We start from the raw sequence: 23,965 nt of genomic DNA, 5'->3' as shown, positions 1-23,965 counted from the left end.
TTTCCATTGAAAACTAATGACTACAGAAAATAGCTTTTAATTGAAAATGAAGATTTTCTTGGAGAAAAAATCATTTTGGATTATGTTTCCCAGTTTGAATAGGCACTTGAAATTTTGGTTGAGTATCTGATTTGAGGTTTGGTAATGAATACCTGACTTGTCAGGGCCATTCCAGTGCAAGCCATTTTATTGTACTTTATAATGACTGAGACTTTCAGTAGTAAGGAATTAGAAACTTAAAGTACATATGTCGATAGCTTTGCCTGACATTGTAAGTCAGCCAAAGCAAATGTGGCCACATACTTTCAGTTTGTAGCCAATATAGCCCTATAGGCCTTAGCGCCCTGAGAACATTCAACCTACTGTATATTAGAATAACTTCTGCCCTCAGCCTATTGTATTAAAAAGATCTGCAAGTCAACTCACTCAAATTCGTTATGAAATTACCAGCCTTTCCAAAGCCCCAGAGGGAAGTAATTTAGTGATCACAAACAGATTTTATCCCAGGGCTGGGTTTTTTTTATTTGTTTGTTTTTACTTAGGGAGAAAAAAGAACGAGTCCTTAAGCAATGGCATCCCCTTGGTACAGACCAGCTTGAAAATGTTAAGTGCTTTTCAAATAGATACAAAATAGAAAACTGGAAAAACGCAAGAAGAAACAAACTGGCATGAAAACACCTAAAGAGAGGCCCATCAGAGTTAGAAAAACTAGACAAAGTTAATACGAAGCTTGAGTACCAAAATCCAGGACTACTTCATGTGTTGTAATCAAAACAGTCCCTTCCCTCCCTTTTTATTTATTTTTTTTTTGGTAATGTTAATTTTATCCGCTGTATGCAACAGCCAATGTTCAGGTCTCTTCATTGACAGTAGGTTGCAGTATAGCACAGCACATCTTCAAATCTGAACCCACTCACTTTGGGGTGCTTCAAATCCAGATCAAATATTACAGCTTGAGTCATGTCTGTCACCAAAGCAATGTCACTCCCATCATACCAGAAATGTGTAATATGCAGTAATGGGGGTGTGTCTGTGTAGCTCAATACAGGGGAAGGGACATGAGTTATTTCATTTTCCTTAGTATTTTAAGTGATGTTTGGAAAACAATAAATATTCAGAGCCAGATCCTCAGCTGGAAGTAAATGGGGCTATGCTGACTTCACACCAGCTCAGGATCTGGTCCTCAAATTGTGTTCTGCATTTGTAGAATATATTTGTGTATTGCTCTTTTGGGCTTTAAGTTTACACAGCTGCTACCTGGCTAGCCACAAAGATATTTGTTTGACACCAAGTTTTCCAGATTACTTATATAAGAGAGAGAGAGAGAGAGAGAGAGACCGACAGAGAATGCCTACAGGATGATGAAAGATGGAAGACCACTTACAAGAAAGAGGAAAGCCAAGTTGCCTGTTGAGTTATTCTTTCTGCAACCCCCTGTCGAGGAAGCTGGGGCCCCTGCTGGCTCTATTGACGTGTTTGTGTGCTTAATCCTTGTTATTGGGCCTTTGGGAGATTTGACAGCTGCCTGAGTACCAGTTCAGTGTGTTTCGGCAAGAGCCTTTGATTTATGAATATTTTTTCCCCAGTGAAGAACAGCAGCAAATAAAAGTCACAGATAAATTGCATTGTTCTACAATCTGCTCTGCTCTAGGATCAAAAGTCCTAATGTAAAAGGCATAAGGTCCCCTCATGCCAAGAGTTTATAGGGCTCACTGCTGCAAGGTGTTCAGCAACTCATGAGAGGCTTCCATTGCCAGTAAAACAAGCACTGTGCCAGATCAGACCCATTAAGAATACAGATAGAAATGTTGTTTTGAAGAGATCTGAAGGGAACAGGGCCTACATACATTCCTTGCTGACAAGTCCAGCAGCACAAAGCTTGATACTGTTGGCTCCACGGCACAAAAATCAAGTGATTAATTTAAAAATCTTTGTAAATGGCAGCAGTACTTCTGTTCCACAAAAGGAACAGCAGTGAGTGATTAATAAAACCAGAGTCATCAGGAATTCTAGGCCAGGAAGGAGGTATTTGCTCCTTTGGACATCATAAGAAGTTTCCTGAAAATTACATCATGTCTGGGGATTCACTTAGTATTTCCCCTTCCTCTCTGTATTGTGCAGTAATATTGCAAGTCCATACATGGAAGAAGTAGTGTAGGAACAAAAGTTATAGTAATATAAACAGGAAGGAAGCTTGGAGTGAAAGACTGACTACAACCTCCCAGAATTTTTTGTAATGGTACATACAAATTCAAATACTATAGGATACAGTTAAACTGGATCACGGTGTGAGTCAGAAGTAACTCTATTGAAATTAGTAGAATAACATCAGCGTAAATTGTAGAAGAGCCCAGCCCCATTGTCTCTGTGTTGCATCCTGTTTGTTATTACAAGGAATATTTTGCATGGAACCTTGACTTTTTAATGACTTCTGTCTTCTGCTGCTTACTCCTTATCTCGATCTGCACAGCAGCTAATTGGGTTAACACAGAGGATTATTTCAATCCAAGGTTCAGATTTAGCAAGGCACAGAAGCACGTGCTTAACTCTAAGCCCATGCTTAAATCCATCCCTATACAGCATGTGCTAAAGTCATCTTAAAGCCAGTGAGACTTAAGTGCTTTTGAATTGGGCCAAAAATACAGAACTAGCATAAGCAGCTACAAATCCAGTGGCAGGACACAAAGTGGCAAAGAGCCAGTGACCTATCAAAAAGCAATACAAGTACCTTGTGGTGTCAGTATGGCATTCCCAAGTATAGTTTATTTTAAAAAATTCCTTGTGTTGAGACTTTGCGCAACTTTTCCAACAAGTGGGATGTGGAGTGTTAGCAGCACCAGCAGCTGATAGCAATACATCCTAGAGTTCTTTTGCTCAACACACACCCACAGGTGTTTTAGCCTCGGGCTATATTTGGCAGATTCGGCTAAATCCAAACATTCTGAGTCTGTGAGGTGCTGAGGACTCTCAGCTCCTCTTAGCTTCAGAACCTCTTGGGATCAAGCCGTGAGCTTTTGACTTCTCAATGTGATACTTGAGGGAAGAGACATTTGAAAACCTTCATAAAACAGTTCATCTGACCTCCTCTGCCTGTATTTTCAGGATCCTAGTTTAAAATCCAGGCATTGGCTCTGGAATGGGCTCTATACAGTCTGAGCAGATGAAGTGGTGGAACTTAATGACTATCATAGCAATAGTTCTTGGCCCTTTAAATGAGTGAGACTTGAGAAGGAATATCTCTTAGACGTCCTATTCAAAGCATGTCAATCAGACTTCGACCTCTGATGGAAGAAAGCATCATATAAACTGTAATAATGGTCCCATGCAATAAACTCTCCTGTGGGAAAGGAAAACATTCCATAACTCCTAACCTGTTGACTATTTTTATTTCTGACTGTGCAATCCAAATTAACCCAGCGCTAGTGGGAAGTGTATTGCCACAACGCAGCAAAAAAATCAATTAATCATTTCTGTACCCTGTGGAAGTTCAATAAGCTACCAGCACTCCTATAATACCACTCTGCACACACTTAGGTTTTGCTATTGCTTTAGAGTTTGCCTCTTTGTTGAAATAGTCCAGTCCTTGACTTAGTCCAGTCCAGTCCCAATAGTCCAGTCCCATGCCTTGGTTCTTGACGGGCTGGGAAATATTTATGGTTCTGTAGTCATGGAGTATGATGAGATATTATTTCAATAGATATCCAAAGCTAGTTCTAACCATACAGTTCTGTCATGTCACTCAACTTTTCTCTTTTAAACTAAGCTAACACATCTAATAATTTTCATCTCTTTATGCAGGTATGGATTGACGCAGCCACTCAGATATTTTACTCTTTAGGAGCTGGGTTTGGAGTTTTAATTGCATTTGCTAGTTATAATAAGTTTGACAACAACTGTTATAGGTAAGAGAGTCTATTTCTCATTACTACCTGATAATGACAATTGACTTTAAAAAGCTCTGATTTCAGACTCACTTTACTTGCACTCTGATACCAAGGTTCCAATAAAATATCTGAGAAATTTGGAATGTAATCTAATTTTTTATGTATTTATTTCTTGATACGTATTTCACAATTCAAGAACTCTATTTTCATGTTAGCTTTGGAGTTTTTTTACTTCTGATTATATATATAATGGTATCCTATATAATATACCTATAATATAATAAAATATATCTGTTTTATATAATAGTACGTTATACAGGTAACAGGTATGTTCTATTATGTATTGTTATTTACTTAGCCAGTGGAACTGATAATTACAACCTAATATGCACTAGTGTACTTCATTCATTTAATTGTGATTTTATTATTGACTGGCATTCTGATTTGGACATAAGAACCAACCCAAAACGTGACCCAAACACACCCAAAGTACTTCTTTGCTGAAAGTTCAGCAATAAGAACCTGCAAAGTTATTGGCTCTCCTGTCCAACAGTATAGGATTAATTTTAGAAAGCTGTGTAAACTGCAATTATATTTGTCTTTCACAAGTAGCACTAGAGACAAGAGAGAATATTCATTGAAATCTGATTGGTCCACAACCCCAGAGAAGCAGGAGGATGTTTCCTCGTTTGTTCAAGTTTAACAGAAACGAGGAGTTTAGAGTCAAATCCTAAAGGGATTTTATGTTTCCAGATTACCTATTTGTGATTTTTTTTTCAGTAGGCCTTGATTCAGCAAAACACATAGTTCAAGTTCAACATGTACATACGTGCTTTGCTGAATCAGGGCCATTGTGCATAGGGGTCCCAACCAGGGCTGGAGGTCCCATTGTGGGAGGCACTGTACAGAGAAATAGTAAGAGACAGACACTGTTACTTTACATTTTAATGTCAATCATTTGAATGTGTGTTTTAATTGTTCTGTGTGTGTCTACTATGCTGCTTTATCAAAAAGACCTAAAGAATGGAACTAGCTGAAAAACTTTGAATTTTGAAGGGTTTTTTTACCGATCAAAGGGATACTTTTTTTGTACAAATTTTAATTAAAGTGTTTCCCCAAGGTCTCCATTATTGTGGCTAGTTTGGCTTTAAAGGACTCACATTCTGGGGCATTTCATTTGCCTAGTGTTTGTGTGTGTGGGTCAGCATTTGTGGGCCAGACTGACTAGTCTCTTTGAAATGCCCAACCTAAGAGAAGTGCAAAAAGCACAAAGAATGACAAGTAAACCACAAAATGTCTTTCGGGTTTAATAATGCATTGCTTGTAAATCCAGTTTAGGATTTTATTCAAAAATATGGATTTTAATCCAGAATATTTGTAATGCAAAAAGACAACAAAAATGGAGTTCCTGTAAGATAGCCTCACCAGAGGAATAAACTGGAGTGCCTGAACATACCCATAATAGAAAGCATCAGAGAACATCGCTGCATGTTAGATAGTCCTGGGCTGGGTGCTAACAGTTACCTACAGTAGCTCCTTTTGAAAACATCTGTGAGTAAAAGCTAGGAAGCAAAGGGCTTGGTGGTGACTGTAGAAACAGCCCTGAGTGGTGCATAAGCTGCACCATCCCAGAAGTAGTTGCAGGAGTTTGAGACAGACCTCTCAATCACAGTGCCACGCCACTCCTCCCTGCTCTAGGCGTGTAGTAGCATGAAGCCCATGAAGGGGTATAAGGGCGCCCTTATTCCCTGCCTGGGCCAGTAGCCTAGTCACGGGTCTCACCAAAAGGACTTGCACAGACACACTGTGACACTTGAATGGTAAGCCTAGTTTAGCAATATATCGTTTTCCTAAAATTTGCTGGAATATAGTAGTACTGGATATATTACCATAAAGAGGAAAATGGGCACCTACCATGCCTTTAACAAACACGCCTATAGCAGTCCATAAAAAGCACAAAAGACTATAGAGATTTTAGTTTGCTGGAACGGTCTGTTAAATTTGTTCAATTCTCTGAACACAGGGCTTGATCCAAAGTCCTTTGAAGTCCACGGAGAGATTCCAATTGATTTCAGTGAGCTTTGGACCAAGCCCACTGTAACTTTAGATTCACAAGTGGGTTTTCATGTTAGGTGACATTAATGTGGGTAATGCTGTAGTAAAAATGACACCTCTAATAATAGCTATTCTCCAAAGTGGCAATCATTGCATTCTACAATTAGGTTAACATTAATCTTACAGATTTCTAGGAAGCCTGGCTTTAAGATGTTTCCTACATAATTGTTTTATTCTGTACCCTGAGTAAATTTGCCATGAAATACACTCTGGAACTTAAAATAAATGCCTTGAGGCAATACCTCAAATTACATTAAACTGTGCTGAGCTTATTACACTTGTCTTATGTAGTTTACCAGAATCACTCTGGCTGTATTGTAGAGCGATCTGCAGTGTTTCTAAAATATTATGTTTTATCTTTAATCCTATAAACCAGCTTCCATTCAAAGACAATTGACACTTAAATGAATCCATTCTTTGGTAAAATACTGTGGAGTATGTCAGTGACATCTTTATTATATTGGCAACGCTTTACTGAAGTGGAACAAAACACATTTAAATTAGCATTGTATTTCCAAATAAAGGGCATGATTCACCACTATATTACTCCAGTTGTTTTACGCCAGTGGAACTCCACTGAAATCAATAGTTACGCAGGTGTAAAACTGGGGCAACACAGTGGCAAATCAGAGCCAGAGAGTCTGAAGTGCTGAAGCATTGCAACACAACATTTTGTCAACTTCTATATTTTGCACGTAAATCTGTCAGCTTAAAAATGGGGTAAAGTATGTGGTTGATGATGCAAATGGAAAAAGCTACTTACATGTGAATGTTCTGGAATTGAGGGAAATGGTAATGATGACCTTGGCCATAATATTTCACAGATATTCAGAGGTGAAGGTAAGCCGGTCCGGTCCGGCATATTGGTAAGAGCCGATACACAGCCAACCATACTGGCAGGGGGCAGGTTCCCCAGGCCGAAAAATTAAAAGGGCCCGGGGCTTCCGGCTGCCACTACCACAGCCAGAGTCCCGGGCCCTTTAAATCACCACCAGAGCCCCGGGATAGTGGTAGTGGCCAGGAGCCCTCAGGCTCCGGCGGTGATTTAAAGGGCCCGGGGATTTAAAGGCCCCACCCCTTCCACCCAAGGCCCTGCCCCTTCCGCCCGAGTGACCCCCAACCCCCTGCACACATACACACACCTTGCTCAAGATCCCGGCCCTGTGTACCGGTAAGTCTCTTAAGTTACTTTCACCCCTGCAGATACTTGGCAAATTTTCTCCTGAAGGAGTCCAAAGAAAATTTTACAAGTATATAGGCCTGAGTTAGTCCTTCCTCTTATGTACACACTGCTCTACAGAAATACAGTCAAATCTGGGTGCAGTGAGGTAATTAAATGTGACAGATGTGGAAACTCTGGCTAAGGCAAACTCTATCATTAACAAAAGCACTATGGTGTATGACTGGTGTCCACACACTGGAGACAGGACCTCAATTTTAAAGGTCTTCTCCAACAGCAGACTGTATGGAACTCATTATATCTACTTGTAAAACAGATCTATTTTGACAATCCTGTTGTGGTTCATTTGATTTTAACTAGGGGCCTGTGAAGCCTGGGTATTGCATACTTAAGGCTGAAAGTATTGAACAATCCTCTGTGGAATGGAGTTCATGACATGACTAAAGCCAATTAATCATATTACTTACATTTTGCATAAGGCTTGTCTTTATGCCACTTGTCAGGATCATGAACAGGATGTGGGTGGTTGGGCCTAACAGTCGGAGTCATAGGGGTTGCCTGGTCTGGGGCTTAGCACAGAGTCAAGGATCAATGCCAAAGGACAACCATGGGTGTAGATGGGAGCAAAGCTGAGGGTCAGACACAGGGATCAGAAGACGGATGCCAGAGCCAATGGGCTAGCTGGAGACACGGTCGGGGAGCTGAGCTGGGGGTCAGAGCCAAAGGCGTCAAGGATGGGGAAGGCTAGGAACTGAAGTGGGCACAAGAGGAGGCTGGACATGGGCAGGCATAGGCTGGATGGGAGAAAGAAAAGGCACAGGAAGCAGGGTTCAGCACAGCTGCAGTGTGCAATGCGGTGAGCAGCCGGCAAGCTCTGGCCACTACTGGGTCAAGGTGTAGCTTAGCTCCGCCATCCCCACCTGTCAGGAAGTACAGTCAATGAGGCAAAGCAGCTCCTGCTAGGGTCAGCTATGCCCAGTGTGTTGCTAGGAGACTGATCCTGCTGCAGCTGGCTCCCCGATGCCACTAAACATCAAACATTCATAGTTCTGGGGAATTATCATGCTGAGGTGGAACTTTCTCCTGTGCTCTGGGGGAATGTATTACCATAAGTTTACATGGAAGAGCTGGCTAAACTTTAAAAAAAAATGTATGAAGGACAGATTTGCTAGAGAAAATTTGAACAGAGCAGTTTACAGCGAACAGCCCGTGAGGTATATTTGCAGGTGTCATTATGAAGATGACAGCCTTGCAAAAGACAATGAGGTTTATAAAATCTTGCTGTTACTGATCTTTAACAATGGGGAGGAAAGGGGGAAACATTCTCAGCCTCTGACTCATTAAATACCTAACAAATTATGATCACTTTCTTTGCATTAATGTACGCACCACAAATAAATGCTAGAGCTAGTGCAAAATGGAGGGTGGGGAGGAGCAATGTCCTCTTTTTGTAAACATTTGGAATTTCAACAAAAAATGTTCAATTAAAAGTTGAAGTTCAGAACCAGGTGACCAGTTGTAATACGTGTATTAGGATGGGGCTGACATTCCAAATTAATGTTGACAACTGTGGCCAGATTTAATTTTGACATAAATGTACATAACACTGGAATGCGTTACCTAGGGAGGTGGTGAAATCTCCTTCCTTAGAAGTTTTTAAGGTTGGGCTTGACAAAGCCCTGGCTGGGATGATTTAGTTGGTGTTCGTTCTGCTTTGAGCAGGGGGTTGGACTAGATGACCTCCTGGGATCTCTTCCAACCCTGATATTCTATGATTCTGTGGTAACTCCCAGGGCTGAATCTGGATTTTCCTTTGTGGGTCCTGTCATTGATCTAAAACAATAGCAGATTAATAATAAAGTTATCAGCATTTTTGTCAGATTCATGACTAAACTGATGGTTACCTCTTTATATTATACAATGATGATGGTTGGGTCAGATTCCAATCTCATTGATGTTCATGGGAGTTTTGCTATTGATTTCAATGGGAGCCGGATGAGGTCTTTCCATGCACCTTATCTGAAATGCCTGCTTAACCGGAAGGATTGATGAACAGATTCTATGCAATACCTTGAAAATGGCATCAAAGTTCACTAAAATGCATACCTGATGTTGTCTGAAAACATTCACAATTGTTTATAGGTATCGATTGGTATTTGCTAGTATTCATTTCCCCGTGTAGCCTTTTGTTCACTTCTGGTTACTTCCCTGTTCCATTATTGTTGCCAGCTAAGACCATCTTACAATTTATTATAGTTTTTTTACATTTTTGAACACAGATTAATTTCAAAACAATTTAGGAAATAACAGTGAGTCTTTCGCAGCACAATGTGCTCGTATGAGCCTTTGATCATCAGGATGATTACTTAATTGGCATGTTTCTCTTTTCCACCAGAATTTTATTGCCATAATAACACAATTCCTACCTACTTCCTAAAGTGCTTTTCACTAGATCGTTCTTCTCTCTCTCTCTCTCTCATATTAGGGATGCTTTGCTGACTAGCACAATCAACTGTGTCACAAGCTTCATCTCAGGATTTGCCATTTTCTCCATACTGGGCTACATGGCTCATGAGCACAAAGTAAAAATTGAAGATGTAGCCACTGAAGGTAGGAAGTTCATTTTACTCCAGATTTACTGAAAAATTAACCACCTGCTCCAGTGCTGCCCTGCAAATTTGTTTATGTTCATTTCAAATTAAACAAGACAAAGAAGCCCACCTACAAGGGACTCAGCTGTGGCCCTGATTCAGCAAGCCACTTAGGGTACGTCTACACTGCAATTGGGAGCATGCTTCCCACTGTGAATTGGCAGACACCCTAGCTTTGCTTGAGCTAACACTCCCAAAATAGCCATGTAGCTGGATCGAGCACAGGTGGTGGTTTGGGCTAGCTGCCCAAGAACGTACTCTGGGGACTGGGCGGGTTTGTACTCAGGCCGGTAGCCTGAGCTCCTGCCTGTGCTATCCCCGGCTACACCACTGGTTTTGATGCAGTAGCTGGGACAGAGCTCTCATGTGTCTGCCTGCTCATGCCATGGCACATGCCAACTCTGGGTACGTGAGCTGTGACCTGAATGGGGCCACTCAAGCGCTCCAAGGCAGGCACAGGTGTAAGCATGTTGTTGAATTGTAGTCGCTGCAAGGCGTTGAGTGGTCCAAGCTCCAGGGAGTTGAGGGTGCTTGGCCCCTGGCTGGAAGCACGCAACACGTTAAAGGGGCAGGTCTGTACTGAACACATACATAATCTACTGAGACTACTGGCTAGTTCCAAAGGTTCCTGCCTCAACAACGTTCAAATATGGCCCTCTCCTACACAGAGCCAAGGAATGGAAATAAATAGGTAAGAATATCAGGTTCATGGTTACGATTTGAGGCCTAGATCCACAAAGAGACTAAGGCTTCTAAATTCCAGGTGTAGACACTCCTGTGATCCGTATAACCAACCCCTAAATTCGCTCCATGCCTGAACTTTGACTGTAAAAGTTCCCTTGGTGCCTAAGTTTCTGCCTCTGGGTATTAGCACTGCTGACCCAGTCAGGTGTCCAGGTACCTGCCTGATACCTAAGCCTCAGTGCAACCCTCAAACCAGATACAGATAGGCATTTCCCTGCCAGCTCACCTGCAGGGCCCGATCTAGAACATAAGAACGGCCCTACTGGGTCAGACGAAGGGTCCATCTAGCCCTGTATCCTGTCTTCTGACAGTGGCCAGTGCCAGGTGCCTCAGAGGGAATGAACAGAGCAGGTAATCATCCAGTGATCCATCCCCCTGTCACTCATTCCCAGCTTCTAGCAAACAGAGGCTAGGGACCCCCAACTCCACATAAAATGTTGTGGAGTGAGTGGGAAGTGGTGGCCTTCCTTATAACATTTAGCCAAGGGTTAAGGTATTCACCTGGGATATGGGAGACCCTGATTCAATTCCTCCCTATTCTTCATCAGGGCAAGGGATTTGAAGGCGTTTGAGAGGTTCTTGACCTCTCAGGTGAGTGCTGTAGTCACTGCACTCTGGGATATTCCGATGTGTCTCTCAGTCTCTCTTGTTGAAAAAATTCCACTTTGCATTAAAAAAATTAATTGGGCCAGATAGATTGTGAGACTGACTCTGTAGTTGCAACACCTAAGTACCTTTGTGCATCTGGGCCTGAGAATGGCTTCAAAAATCTAACTGGCTTCAAGACTGAGCTTGATAAATTTATGGAGGAGATGGTATGATGAGCCTGCCTACAATGGCATGTAGTCTATCTGCGACTGCTAGCAGCAAAAATCTCCAACAGCTAGTGATAGGACAATAGATGGAGAGGGCTCTGAGTTATTAGAGAATTCTTTCCCAGGTGTCTGGCTGGTAGGTCCTGGACACATGCTCAAGATCTAACTGATCACCATATTTGAAATCGAGAAGAAATTTTCCCCTGGAACAGATTGGCAGAGACTCTGGGGGGTTTTCACCTTCCTCTGCAGGATGGGATATGGGTCACTTGCAGGTTTAAACTAGTATAAATTTTGGATTCTCTGTAACTTTAAATCTTTAAACCATGATGTGAGGACTTCATTGACTCAGCCAGAGTCTGAGTTGTTCAGATACTATGGTGAGGGACACCAATATAAGAATCTAGGTAGGTCAAATCTTATTTTCATGAACCTTTTTATAGCTTTAAAAATTTAACAAAAGCCTCCATGCAGAAATGAGTTTTTCTTTCCTCTTGCTTTTCAGGAGCTGGATTAGTTTTCATCCTTTATCCAGAAGCCATTTCAACCCTTTCAGGATCAACATTTTGGGCAGTGGTGTTCTTCATAATGCTTCTCACACTGGGCATTGACAGTTCTGTGCGTATCTTCCATGCCTATCATTTTTCTTTTAATAACATTCTCTGGTAATAAGTACGGAGGCACCAGTCTGATTCCACTAGGTTTCAGAAGCCACATGCTCTGCTCTCAATGTATCTGTTTTCATAGGTAAGGCCAATACACCAAGTAGCATTGCACTCAGCAGTTTATTTAATCATAGATTCACAGTGTGCAAAAGGCTTGTGAAGGGCCATCTAATTTATGAACCAGCAAACTGTGTTTCCATGATTCTGGGTTGGGCTCAAAGTTATTACACTTTAAGCACACTGCATCACTGACTCGAATGAGAATTTTACCATTCATTTCTACAGCAGCATACTCAGAGCCTAAAAATGAACTTGGAAAAAGCACGGGAACAAGATGCTAAATTGCCTGTCTATGGTTCTGTACTATTTTGTATTAGAGATTTGTATTTGTTATTTCCCACGACATCCTAAGTGATACTCATGACACAAAGGCTGAGGATAGAATCTAATTATATCTTTGATTTCCTATAATATGGAACTGTATGTAAGATAGTTTCCTTATAACAATAGTCTCATTGTGATCATTTTTTAAAAATCAATTTCATTTACACTATTATTTTGTGTTTGTTAGGTGTCTTGGCAAAAGGCAACAATGTCATCTGTATGTTGACAGATAATAGATATTTAGGAATGGTAAAAAATGAGCACTAAGATGGGCTGCCTCATTTTACAGTTAAATTCAGTTTTAGATTTAGGACTGAACTTCATTCAACATGAAGGGGGAGTATTTGTGCTTTCTACAAAGTGAAAGTATATTGTCCTGGGATAAAAAAAGATAAGAGAAACTTCAACCCAAGATGAAATATTCTAAGTACCCTAACAGCACTTCTACCACCGTATTCTTGCCAAAGAGGAATCAAGACTTCCTTTTCTACTTAACATAAAAGTTAATTTTCTTCTGGGAAAAGTAAATAGCATCTTTGAAGAACAGAACTGTGAACAGTCTAGTCATGTTCATGAGGAAATTTTTACTATTCCAAAATAAGAATTGCCAAGAAGAAAGTTCACTCATTTTCAGAAATAGAAAGGGAAGGAAAAACAGAGACAAGAGAGGGAACAAAGCTGGGGGTGCAGGGTCGGGGGGGGAGAAGAGATCACACAAAGGAGCTTTGATAGTCATCTGCAAGTATTTGAAGGACATATTCTAGAAGGGGTCAGAGCTGTGAAGTTCAGCTCCAGCTGTGAACTCTTCCCAGCTCTTTGAATTCTGGATTTCACTTCAGGCTTGCTAGTGATTAGATCAAGTTGTAAAATTGAGACTCTGGAACCTTATTCTAAAAACTTGAAGCAAAGTCAGATCTGGGGTTCCAGTCTGGACCTATTTGTACCATAAACAAACATGAAGGAAGGAGAAGAGTAGATTAGGGTGGCAAGAATAACCAGTAGTTATGAGTCAAAATTAAGAAAAGTAAAATCTAGGTTGTATATTATAGGTTGAGCGCTACTAGGCCCAATCATGCAAACATTTAGGGATTTGTTTAACTCTACCATGGTAAAGCACATGTGTAAATGTTTGAAGGGTCAGCACCTTAAATTGTAGAATAATAATTTTTCAGTGGAAGGGGATCAAATTACTCAAAGTGGATAAACTGTGGAAAGTCTAGCATTTTCTGTTCTTGGTCAGGCTTTGATGTTTGCCTATTTATTTGCTGTTCAGAATTATTTTCTCGCAGGGGAAGAGAGGGGGAGTTGTCAACACGACTACATTGAACACTTCTATCTTAGTGACATCCCATCACCCAGTCAAAGGCCTTTGAAGACACTGACATGCCACGGGGGGAAGACCAATCCAGCGTGACTCCTCCGGTTATAGAACCGCCTGTGTCAATCAATCAACTAGCCAGACATAGAAAAGTATTTACCCCCATTCAATGTCATTGCCATCTACGTGCACCATCCGCAAGTAATTCATTTTATAGAGACATGCAGAGCTTTGCTTTCATTACCCTGCTTTATGGAGCACAAAACATGGCCATTAAAAACAGCTGAGGAGAGGAATCTAAACAGTTTTCAGAGTCAGAAGTTACAGTGGATTCTTAACATCCATTGGTTTGATTTTTGTCACAGACAAGGAGATACTTAGATGATCCTGGCCAGTTGCAGTCTCGCACAAGTTGAGAACAAGATGACACTGCAATTGTGGGGTCATGTACAGAAGAAGGTATGGTTTTACAGAAGTTTTGTAGAGTTGAGGCTGAAGGAAGCAGAACACAAGGCCAACTGTGAATGAAGGAGGTTGGAAGATGCAATTTTGAGGGATTTAAGAATCCTAAATCCTCCCTGTCATGAGGTGCTCTGCTCACTGCTGTGTAGTGTCCTTGTGGCCCATCTGGGGATGAGCTCACACCCATTCTGATGCCCCCTCCTTCAGTTTCTTGCCCCATGATCTCACACTCTTTTTCTGGAGTCACTTCCTCTTCATCACTCAGGGTGCTCCCCCTTCATGGCTGAGCCCTCCAGCCAGGTCACTATCATTTTGTCCTTCCAGGGTATCCAAGTCCCATTGGATGACTTTCCCAGGCAGTCTTCTGCTCCGTTGTCCAGCCTGTGCCACTTCCCAAGCTAAGGTCTTCAATATCCTAAACCTTGCTGCTGTTTCCCTGGGCTGCTTCCTGCTTCGCCTCTATCAGGCTCCTTCTCCACCCTTCTCTGTGCACGCCCTTCCTTCAGGGCCAGGGTCTCAGGGCTTCTATTCTCCCCCTGGTTTGCTCCTTTCCCTCTGTAAGCCCAAAAAGTGACTGCAGGCCTTCTGTATTGCAGCCTCCATCTTGCTCTCTACTTCCTGGTTTTATAGCAGCTTAGCCTTCTCCTTGCTCAGCTGGGCTTCATCATCAGTTAAAAGCTTATCAGCCCTGACTCTCCTCCAGGCGCAGCCTGTCACAGGGCTAATTGTCCCTTTCTCTCTAGTCAGGCCTTGTGTGGGATAGGCACCCCACCCCCATGCCCATACTGACTCTTGCTGAAAGAGAAGTCTTCCAGGGGACCGTTCAAGATGAATTCCATTCTGTGCACCACCACAGCTACATCAATGCCATATCAAGCAGCTGCTGCTCATAATTATTTACTGGTTTTATGCAAGCAACTGTGGGGTTGTTTGCAGACTGTTTCCCTTGATTACCCACTCTACGTGCTGTGAGCTCGGTCACCTAGGACACGTGATACTGTTGCTTATCCCTGATTAGAAAACAAACTAGAAAAAAAATAGAGGAATAATGCATCAACACCCTTGTTCGTGCACAAAACCCCTTATTGACATATGGAGACAGTTTTCTGGAACGCCCCCAAATGTTTATGGAAAGAGAAACTTCCTTATGAATGTGTTAGTGGACAGCAAACTAATGGGATTAGGAATTAGAGTGAATGTCTGTAATGTTTTTTTCAGCATGCAACCATCTCTACATAGGATATTAACAATGGGGATGAACAAAGCACTAGATTAGGAAGCAGTCCTGAACTGATAAAATGGAGTAGAGAATCTGAAGGCTACTTTTCCACTTCTAACTTCTCTGAGTCTCTCAAAGTAGCAGTGTAGTAAATCTTTGTGACCACAAAAAATATGAACCCATATTTAAGCAGTGCACTGAGATTTAACTGTATGATTCATGTTGATGCTTACAGAAGTCACATGGATAAAACCCCACACTCTGCTTTGACATTTTACTCGAGTATCAGATTTGCTAAAAGAATGTTTGCCCTTCCCTCTGCAGTCCTCTGGTTTCAGAAGTGAATCATTCAGATACTACAGAGATTATTCTCAGCAATTGATTTGAAACAGAGATGTTGTTGTCTCCAATCTGCTGCCCCCTCTCCCCCAATCCCCAAGTATTTGCCACATGTTTCTTCCATTTGCAGGAAATATCCTATATTGAGTCTTCCCAACTACTTAACTGATTCTTAAACAAATTAAGATGGCTTGTTCATCCCTAGCAGGAGCAGGGTTGGCCTTAGGGAGTTGGCAATCAGGTGGTTGCCCTGGGCACGAGCTTCCAGGATCACCAAAGCAACAGCAGGACAGGCATGGGAGGGAGGGGGAAACCACTGCTTGGTTATTTATTTATTTATTTATTTATTGCTCAGCTGTGTGGAGTGCCAAAAATCCTTTCTGACCTGGGCAGCAAAACACTGACGGCTGGCTCTGAGGAGGAGACTTGGAGTCATTCTGATCTAACCCTACAAAAAAAAAACCCAAAATGCTTGCATTACAGCACAGGACATAAAGCTCATGATCAGGAACCTGTATTCTACAGGAGGATCAATGAAAGCTTGGAAAACATTTCAGCTACCATAGTCAATTTCTCCCAACAGCAAAAAATGGCTAGCATATAGTGGTTATGTCCAGAGGGCAAACTAATATTCTTCTATGGTATCATCAAGAATTTTTGTTACTATAAAATTCTCAGCATTAAGGGTTGTCTCTCTATCCCCAATATACAGAGGTAACAATGTTGTTTGATTTGCCACATTGTTTAGCTCCAATCTCCATTTTACTGTTCCTTATCAATAAAAATAGCAGCCACCAGGTGAGGGAAATTGAGACCTATTTATTCTGATTTCTAACACTTCAACTATATGCAAGTATGAACAAGAACAAGGAAGAATAGTCCAGAGTGAAATCATATGCACATTTTACAGAAGGCATAACACCTTTTAACTAAAGAGAAGAAACTCAATCAATGCTAGAAATCACAAAAGGAAATAGAGATGAATCTCAAACTTATTTATACCCTTCTGTTTGTTTGTGGGTAAAATGTCTCTGTCATTATTGCCTAACTTAGATTGCTGTAATCCTTTTCCTTAGATGGGTGGAATGGAAGCCGTCATCACTGGGTTAGCAGATGATTTCCAAATACTGAAGCGGCACAGAAAGCTTTTCACATTTGGCGTCTCCTTTGGCACTTTCCTGGTGGCTCTTTTTTGTATCACCAATGTAAGTACTGCAAGGGTTTCCATTAGCAAGTTAACTTAACAATGCAACTATTCCTATAAAAGAGACAGAATTACTGTAGGCTGGGATTTATCTCTTTGTGTACCTGGGAAGTTTAATTATAACCAACATTATTGTAAAAAGAAAAGGAGTACTTGTGGCACCTTAGAGACTAACCAATTTATTTGAGCATGAGCTTTCGTGAGCTACAGCTCACTTCATCAGATGCATGCCGTGGAAACTGCAGCAGACTTTATATATACACAGAGAATATGAAAAAATACCTCCTCCCACCCCATTGTCCAGCTGGTAATAGCTTATCTAAAGTGATCATCAGGTGGGCCATTTCCAGCACAAATCCAGGTTTTCTCACCCTCCACCCCCCCTCCCCCCACAAATTCACTCTCCTGCTGGTGATAGCCCATCCAAAGTGACAACTTAATTATGCACATTGTAGGGAGAATGGTCACTTTGGATGAGCTATTACCAGCAGGATAGTGAGTTTGTGTGTGTGGTTTTTGGGAGGGGGGTGAGGGGGTGAGAGAACCTGGATTTGTGCAGGAAATGGCCCAACTTTATTATCATGCACATTGTGTAAAGAGTTGTCACTTTGGATGGGCTATCACCAGCAGGAGAGTGAATTTGTGTGGGGGGGTGGAGGGTGAGAAAACCTGGATTTGTGCTGGAAATGGCCCACCTGATGATCACTTTAGATAAGCTATTACCAGCTGGACAGTGGGGTGGGAGGAGGTATTTTTTCATATTCTCTGTGTATATATAAAGTCTGCTGCAGTTTCCACGGCATGCATCTGATGAAGTGAGCTGTAGCTCACGAAAGCTCATGCTCAAATAAATTGGTTAGTCTCTAAGGTGCCACAAGTACTCCTTTTCTTTTTGCGAATACAGACTAACACGGCTGTTACTCTGAAACCAACATTATTGTCTGAATATTATATTAATTCTTCTATAAACAATGCCTTTCCCCTCCTGTTTTTTACAAGGCTATTATCTATCAATTGATCTCACAAACCTTTATTCTCATGCATCATGCTTACTTCTACCCCAGCTTGATCATCTGAAATGGGATTATGGTCACTGCTTACTCTTGTGTGTAGGGGAAAGCGTTTTGGGGATCACACCCGTAAGCATCTGAAAACTCTCTCTTCACAACAGAACAAGATAATTAATCAATAAGAAGCATTTACTTCTTGTAAAACTACACTTCAGTACAATAATCCTATCACCCTTCCCAGAACACGATAATAGCTTGGCAGCGTAGCAGATCATAGTTGGGTTGGATACATTTGGGTTGGATGCATTTCAGTGAAGGAACCTTCCTATTTTTGAATATCGGGGGTATAATGCAACCTGCTCCCTACATTACAAATAGAAAGCAGAAAAATAATGGCTGCATAGACGCGCTGGAGGTGGGGAAAGGGTGCAGGGAACCCTCTGCACAGGTGGCAGTCATACCGTGGCTGTTTTTGCTGTCTACAGGCAAAGGAGCGAGGCACTGCAAGTCCTGGCAGCACAATACACCAGAGAGGATATGTCTGTTCTGGGCTGGCCTTGCTCTTCTCTGTATGCCAACTAGTACCAGGAAGGTGAGGGCCACTGCTGATCATGCACCCCATAATGCTACCATATGCATTATACCTGAGGTAGCCATAATGAACGCACCAGTGCTGGGATACTATGACCACATCCCTGTCTATCAGCATTCCACTGACTCACAGATCAACAAGTTAGCAGAAAGTTATTAAAATGGTACCAATTAGTGAATAATACAGAAGTTTTAAAGTTTAACACAATGCATTTTCCTGGTAGTTTTTTCATTACAGTGTTTCATTAACTAGAAAGGGTTTTCAAAGACTAAAAGTAAGTCTTACATTAATAATACAGATAATTTATACTAATAATACATATTGACTCTTTTTACATTTTTCAGCTTTCTCTGTCATCTAATGCAGCTGGACATACTACTTCCTTGTTCAAGGTTTCATCTGGGTTAACAATAGGCTTGGACAATGGGTTTGAAGAAACACAATGGGTCAGATCTTTAGCTGGTCTAAATTGGTGTAACTCCATTTACTTCAACAGCACGATGTCAGTTCAGACCACATGAGAATCTAGTTCAGTGTCTTTCAAATTATGGCACCTCTGTGGGATTAAATTCTCAAACAAACTAGACTGCACTGAATTGCCTTGACAGGTACCAAGACATAAGTTCATGTAACAGAAAAAGTTGATGTCACATGTGTACAAAGTAGAAATTAAAACCCCTGTGAGACCAATTTAGCTTAATGGGACTAAATCGGGGGGCCCAGATAATCTTCATCCAAGAATATTAAAAGAATTGGCACAAGAAATTGCAAGCCCATTAGCAAGAATTTTTAATGAATCTGTAAACTCAGGGGTTGTACCGTATGATTGGAGAATTGCTAACATAGTTCCTATTTTTAAGAAAGGGAAAAAAAGTGATCCAAGTAATTATAGGCCTGTTAGTTTGACATCTGTAGTATGCAAGGTCTTGGAAAAAATTTTGAAGGAGAAGGTAGTTAAGGACATTGAAGTCAATGGTAAATGGGACAAAATACAACATGGTTTTACAAAAGGTAGATCGTGCCAAACCAACCTGATCTCCTTCTTTGAGAGAGTAACAGATTTTTTAGATAAAGGAAACGCAGTGGATCTAATTTACTTAGATTTTAGTAAGGCGTTTGATACTGTGCCACATGGGGAATTATTAGTTAAATTGGATAAGATGGGCATCAATAGGAAAATTGAAAGGTGGATAGGGAATTGGTTAAAGGGGAGACTACAACGGGTCCTACTGAAAGGTGAACTGTCAAGTTGGAGGGAGGTTACCAGTGGAGTTCCTCAAGGATCAGTTTTGGGACCAATCTTATTTAATCTTTTTATTACTGACCTGGGCACAAAAAGTGGGAGTGTGCTAATAAAGTTTGCAGATGATACAAAGCTGGGAGGTATTGCTAATTTAGAGAAGGACAGGGATACCCTACAGGAGGATCTGGATGACCTTGTAAACTGGAGTAATAGGAATAGGATGAAATTTAATAGTGAGAAGTGTAAGGTCATGCATTTAGGGATTAATAACAAGAATTTTAGTTATAAGATAGGGACGCATCAACTAGAAGTAACGGAGGAGGAAAAGGACCTTGGAGTATTGGTTGATCATAGGATGACTATGAGCTGCCAATGTGATATGGCTGTGAAAAAAGCTAATGTTGTCTTGGGATGCATCAGGAGAGGTATTTCCAGTAGGGATAAGGAGGTTTTAGTACCGTTATATAAGGCACTGGTGAGACCTCACCTGGAATACTGTGTGCAGTTCTGGTCTCCCATGTTTAAGAAGGATGAATTCAAACTGGAACAGGTACAGAGAAGGGCTACTAGGATGATCCGAGGAATGGAAAACTTGTCTTATGAAAGGAGACTCAGGGAGCTTGGCTTGTTTAGCCTAACTAAAAGAAGGTTGAGGGGAGATATGATTGCTCTCTATAAATATATCAGAGGGATAAATACCAGAGAGGGAGAGGAATTATTTAAACTCAGTACCAATGTGGACACAAGAACAAATGGATATAAACTGGCCACTAGGAAATTTAGATTAGAAATTAGACGAAGGTTTCTAACCATCAGAGGAGTGAAGTTTTGGAATAGCCTTCCGAGGGAAGTAGTGGGGGCAAAAGATCTATCTTGCTTTAAGATTAAACTCGATAAGTTTATGGAGGAGATGGTATGATGGGATAACATGGTTTTGGTAATTAAATATTCATGGTAAATAGGCCCAATGGCCTGTGATGGGTTTTTAGATGGGGTAAGATCCAAGTTACCCGGGAAAGAATTTTCTGTAGTATCTGGCTGATGAATCTTGCCCATATGCTCAGGGTTTAGCTGATCGCCATATTTGGGGTCGGGAAGGAATTTTCCTCCAGGGCAGATTGGAAGGCCCTGGAGGTTTTTCGCCTTCCTCTGTAGCATGGGGCACGGGTCACTTGCTGGAGGATTCTCTGCTCCTTGAGGTCTTCAAACTACAATTTGAGGACTTCAATAGCACAGATATAGGTGTGAGGTCTTTTTTAGGAGTGGTGGGTGAAATTCTGTGGCCTGCATTGTGCAGGAGGTCAGACTAGATGATCATAATGGTCCCTTCTGGCCTAAATATCTATGAATCTATGAATCTATGAACCATAGAGATAAAATAATCAGTTGAATTTCCCCTTGAAAATCTTTGGGATCTATTTTTGAAGCAGTCTGTTTTTCATACACACACCTTTCATCAGCCACCTTGCTGGATTTCTAAAATAAAGGCATTCAAATAATGAACAGGTGTGGAGCAGATTTTCTCACCTAAAACACCATTCAATAAACAGTCTTTTGCTTCTTGCTAAAATATTTGCCATTCAGTTTGTTAGGTGCCCCATGTTAATCCAAACTTTGGCCAGATCTCCAGAGTTTATAACTCAGAAAAGCCTCGACAGCTGTCTCCATTGGTTACTGTAAATAGTGACACCTCTGGTAGAAAGTCTCTGTATGCTATAACAAGAGAAAAGCTAAACTATGTCTTTGTTGATTAAACAGAGTAAAATCATCATCAAATCTACAAAACGAATGGTATTTATCCCCTTTTTAAAATTGTTAAAGATACTATAAAACAAAATCTACACAAGAAGCAGGCATATTCATAGTGGGTTTGTTTATAAATAAGATTGTTAGAATCTACCATGGCTGGAAGTTCTCTCCGCTGTTTGCTAGGATGAAATGGTAACAATGTCTTAAAATATTCTGCTTTGCTTCATTTCAAAATGATAGGGAGCTCCATCTGCCAACAACCCCCCCCCATTCTCTTCACTCTACACTAAATAAAATTAGACATTTAATAAAATTAGACATTTAATAGTTTACTCAAACACCAATCAAATAAAACAAAGTCAAATCCAGCTCAGAGTGTCTGAAAAACAATTTTGCAAGAATCTCGTAAATGCAACTTACAGTTCCAAATCAATGCATTTTAGGGGATGTATATTTCAGAGGAGAGGGGATATTTATGTAGGGTGAAATCCTGTCACCACACTTCAGCCACAGAAAAAGACTCAAACCACAGCATAGCCAGGGCTCTCCTACTGTACAGGGGAGCAGGCAATGGAGACTTCACAGCCATTTGTATGCAGTGGGCCACTCTACAGGAGCACAGGAATAGAACATTGGATCCAAGACTGCAGATCCACTGGACCTCAAACCTGGCTATGGGAAGAAGTGGAGTGGTAGCAGCCATGACTGTAACACACCAATGCCTTTGAGAAGTAACTCTATGCTAGCTGTAGTTTAGGCTCAATCCTGCAGGTTGCTGAGAAGTTCTGCAATGCACTGAGAGACCTCAACTCCCACTCCAGAGGAGCTAAGAATTCCATCCATTTTTAGGTCCCATTTTGTGGGTGAAGGCTAAGCCCATTTACAAGGGTTGTTCATTCAAACCCACCATTTCCCATGCAGACCAAGGGATGCCCAAGCTTTCCACTCCTTGGTTAAACATACTGAGACTATTATATTTCTACGTATCAGACCTCTGGTACCTGGAGGATAAACTTTGAAAGTAAAAGAATTGTAACTGTTTCTTTAAGAGCTCTGATGAGCCCTGCTATTTGAAGTCTCTGAGGAGTTAATAGAAAAGGAGTACTTGTGGCACCTTAGCGACTAACCAATTTATTTGAGCATAAGCTTTCGTGAGCTACAGCTCACTTCATCAGATGCATAAGGTGCCACAAGTACTCCTTTTCTTTTTGCAAATACAGACTAACACGGCTGTTACTCTGAAACCTGAGGAGTTAATCACGCCCTGGTGGTGGGGGCGAAGCTGAACTGAGCTAAACAGGGAGATCTGGTATAAAAAATCACTTGCTTGGCAAATTCAAAGGCCACGAACAGAGGCAGCTAACAGGAGCGTTTTGGACAGAGTTGAGAGAGGGCATGTGAGAGGCTTTCCTTCCAGGTTCAGCTCTACGTCTGATTTTAAGATGACCAGTGATGGAACAGTGGTGGTGACCCACAGCAGATTTGCCATGTTTTCTTTCCTGCCGAAACAAGAAGCGCATTCCCTGTGCATGAAGTGCAAGTTGGTGGCTGTGCTGGAGGAAAACATTCTTGAACTGGAAGGGTAAATAGAGATGCTACTGAGAAGCAGAGGAGTTCCTAGACAGGTCTGGGAAGCATCCGTACCCCCAGGTTCAAGGAGGAAAGGAGCTGACCACCAAAAAGTCAGGGAAACAGGAAATCAGAGAGGAGGCCTGGCAGTTCATAACCACCAGAGGCAAGAGATCATATCAGCATTCTCACAGCTGGAGACAGATGAGGATGAATAGGCTGAGGCCACCAGAGAGATGACGACCAGGAGGAATTCCACACAGTTAGAAGTTTCCAATCAATACCAGGTCCTCCAGTATGGAAACTATAGAAGATTCCTCTCAAGATCCAGCTGGTCCTAGGGAATGGAAAGATGTACAGGACAACCAGTATGAAAATCAAGCATATCCACAAAGAGTTCTCCAACTGTCCAAGAAAGACTGATGATCCTTGTTGGACATTTTGTACTCAAAAGAACCAAAAGATCATTCTGCAAGGGACAGATGGATAACAGGACAGTGTGCTGTCTTCCTGGAGCCAAGACAGAAGACCTCACTCAAGATTGGATAGGCTTCTGAAGTCAATGGGCAAGGATCCATTCATGACGATTCACTTCGGCACTAATGACATGGCATCATTGGACATCTCCCAGATAATAGATGACTTCAGGGAACTCGCAAGTGTCCTGAAGAAGAATAAACTCGAAACAATCTTCTCTGAGATCCTTCCTGTCCCACAAACAAGGAAGACAGAAGGCAGAAGATTCTGGAAGTGAACCACTAGTGAGCTAAGTGGTGGAGGGTGGGAGATTTTGGTTTTGTGGTACATTGGTTGACCTTCTAC

General features: G+C 41.5%; 1 protein-coding gene across 1 annotated transcript in view; it reads left to right on the top strand.

The window, feature by feature from the left end:
- Positions 1-23,965, top strand: part of SLC6A2 (solute carrier family 6 member 2) — a 108,002-nt gene that overhangs the window by 50,168 nt on the left and 33,869 nt on the right. Inside the window, exons 6-9 of the mRNA XM_073307584.1 lie at positions 3,799-3,902; positions 9,665-9,789; positions 11,895-12,007; positions 16,853-16,981. Of these exons, the coding sequence (XP_073163685.1) occupies positions 3,799-3,902; positions 9,665-9,789; positions 11,895-12,007; positions 16,853-16,981 (471 nt within the window). The remainder of the gene's footprint in view (positions 1-3,798; positions 3,903-9,664; positions 9,790-11,894; positions 12,008-16,852; positions 16,982-23,965) is intronic.

The sequence above is a fragment of the Lepidochelys kempii genome, chromosome 12, assembly GCF_965140265.1.
Source record: "Lepidochelys kempii isolate rLepKem1 chromosome 12, rLepKem1.hap2, whole genome shotgun sequence".
NCBI lineage: Eukaryota > Metazoa > Chordata > Testudines > Cheloniidae > Lepidochelys > Lepidochelys kempii.
This window is presented reverse-complemented; position numbering and strand designations above follow the sequence as displayed.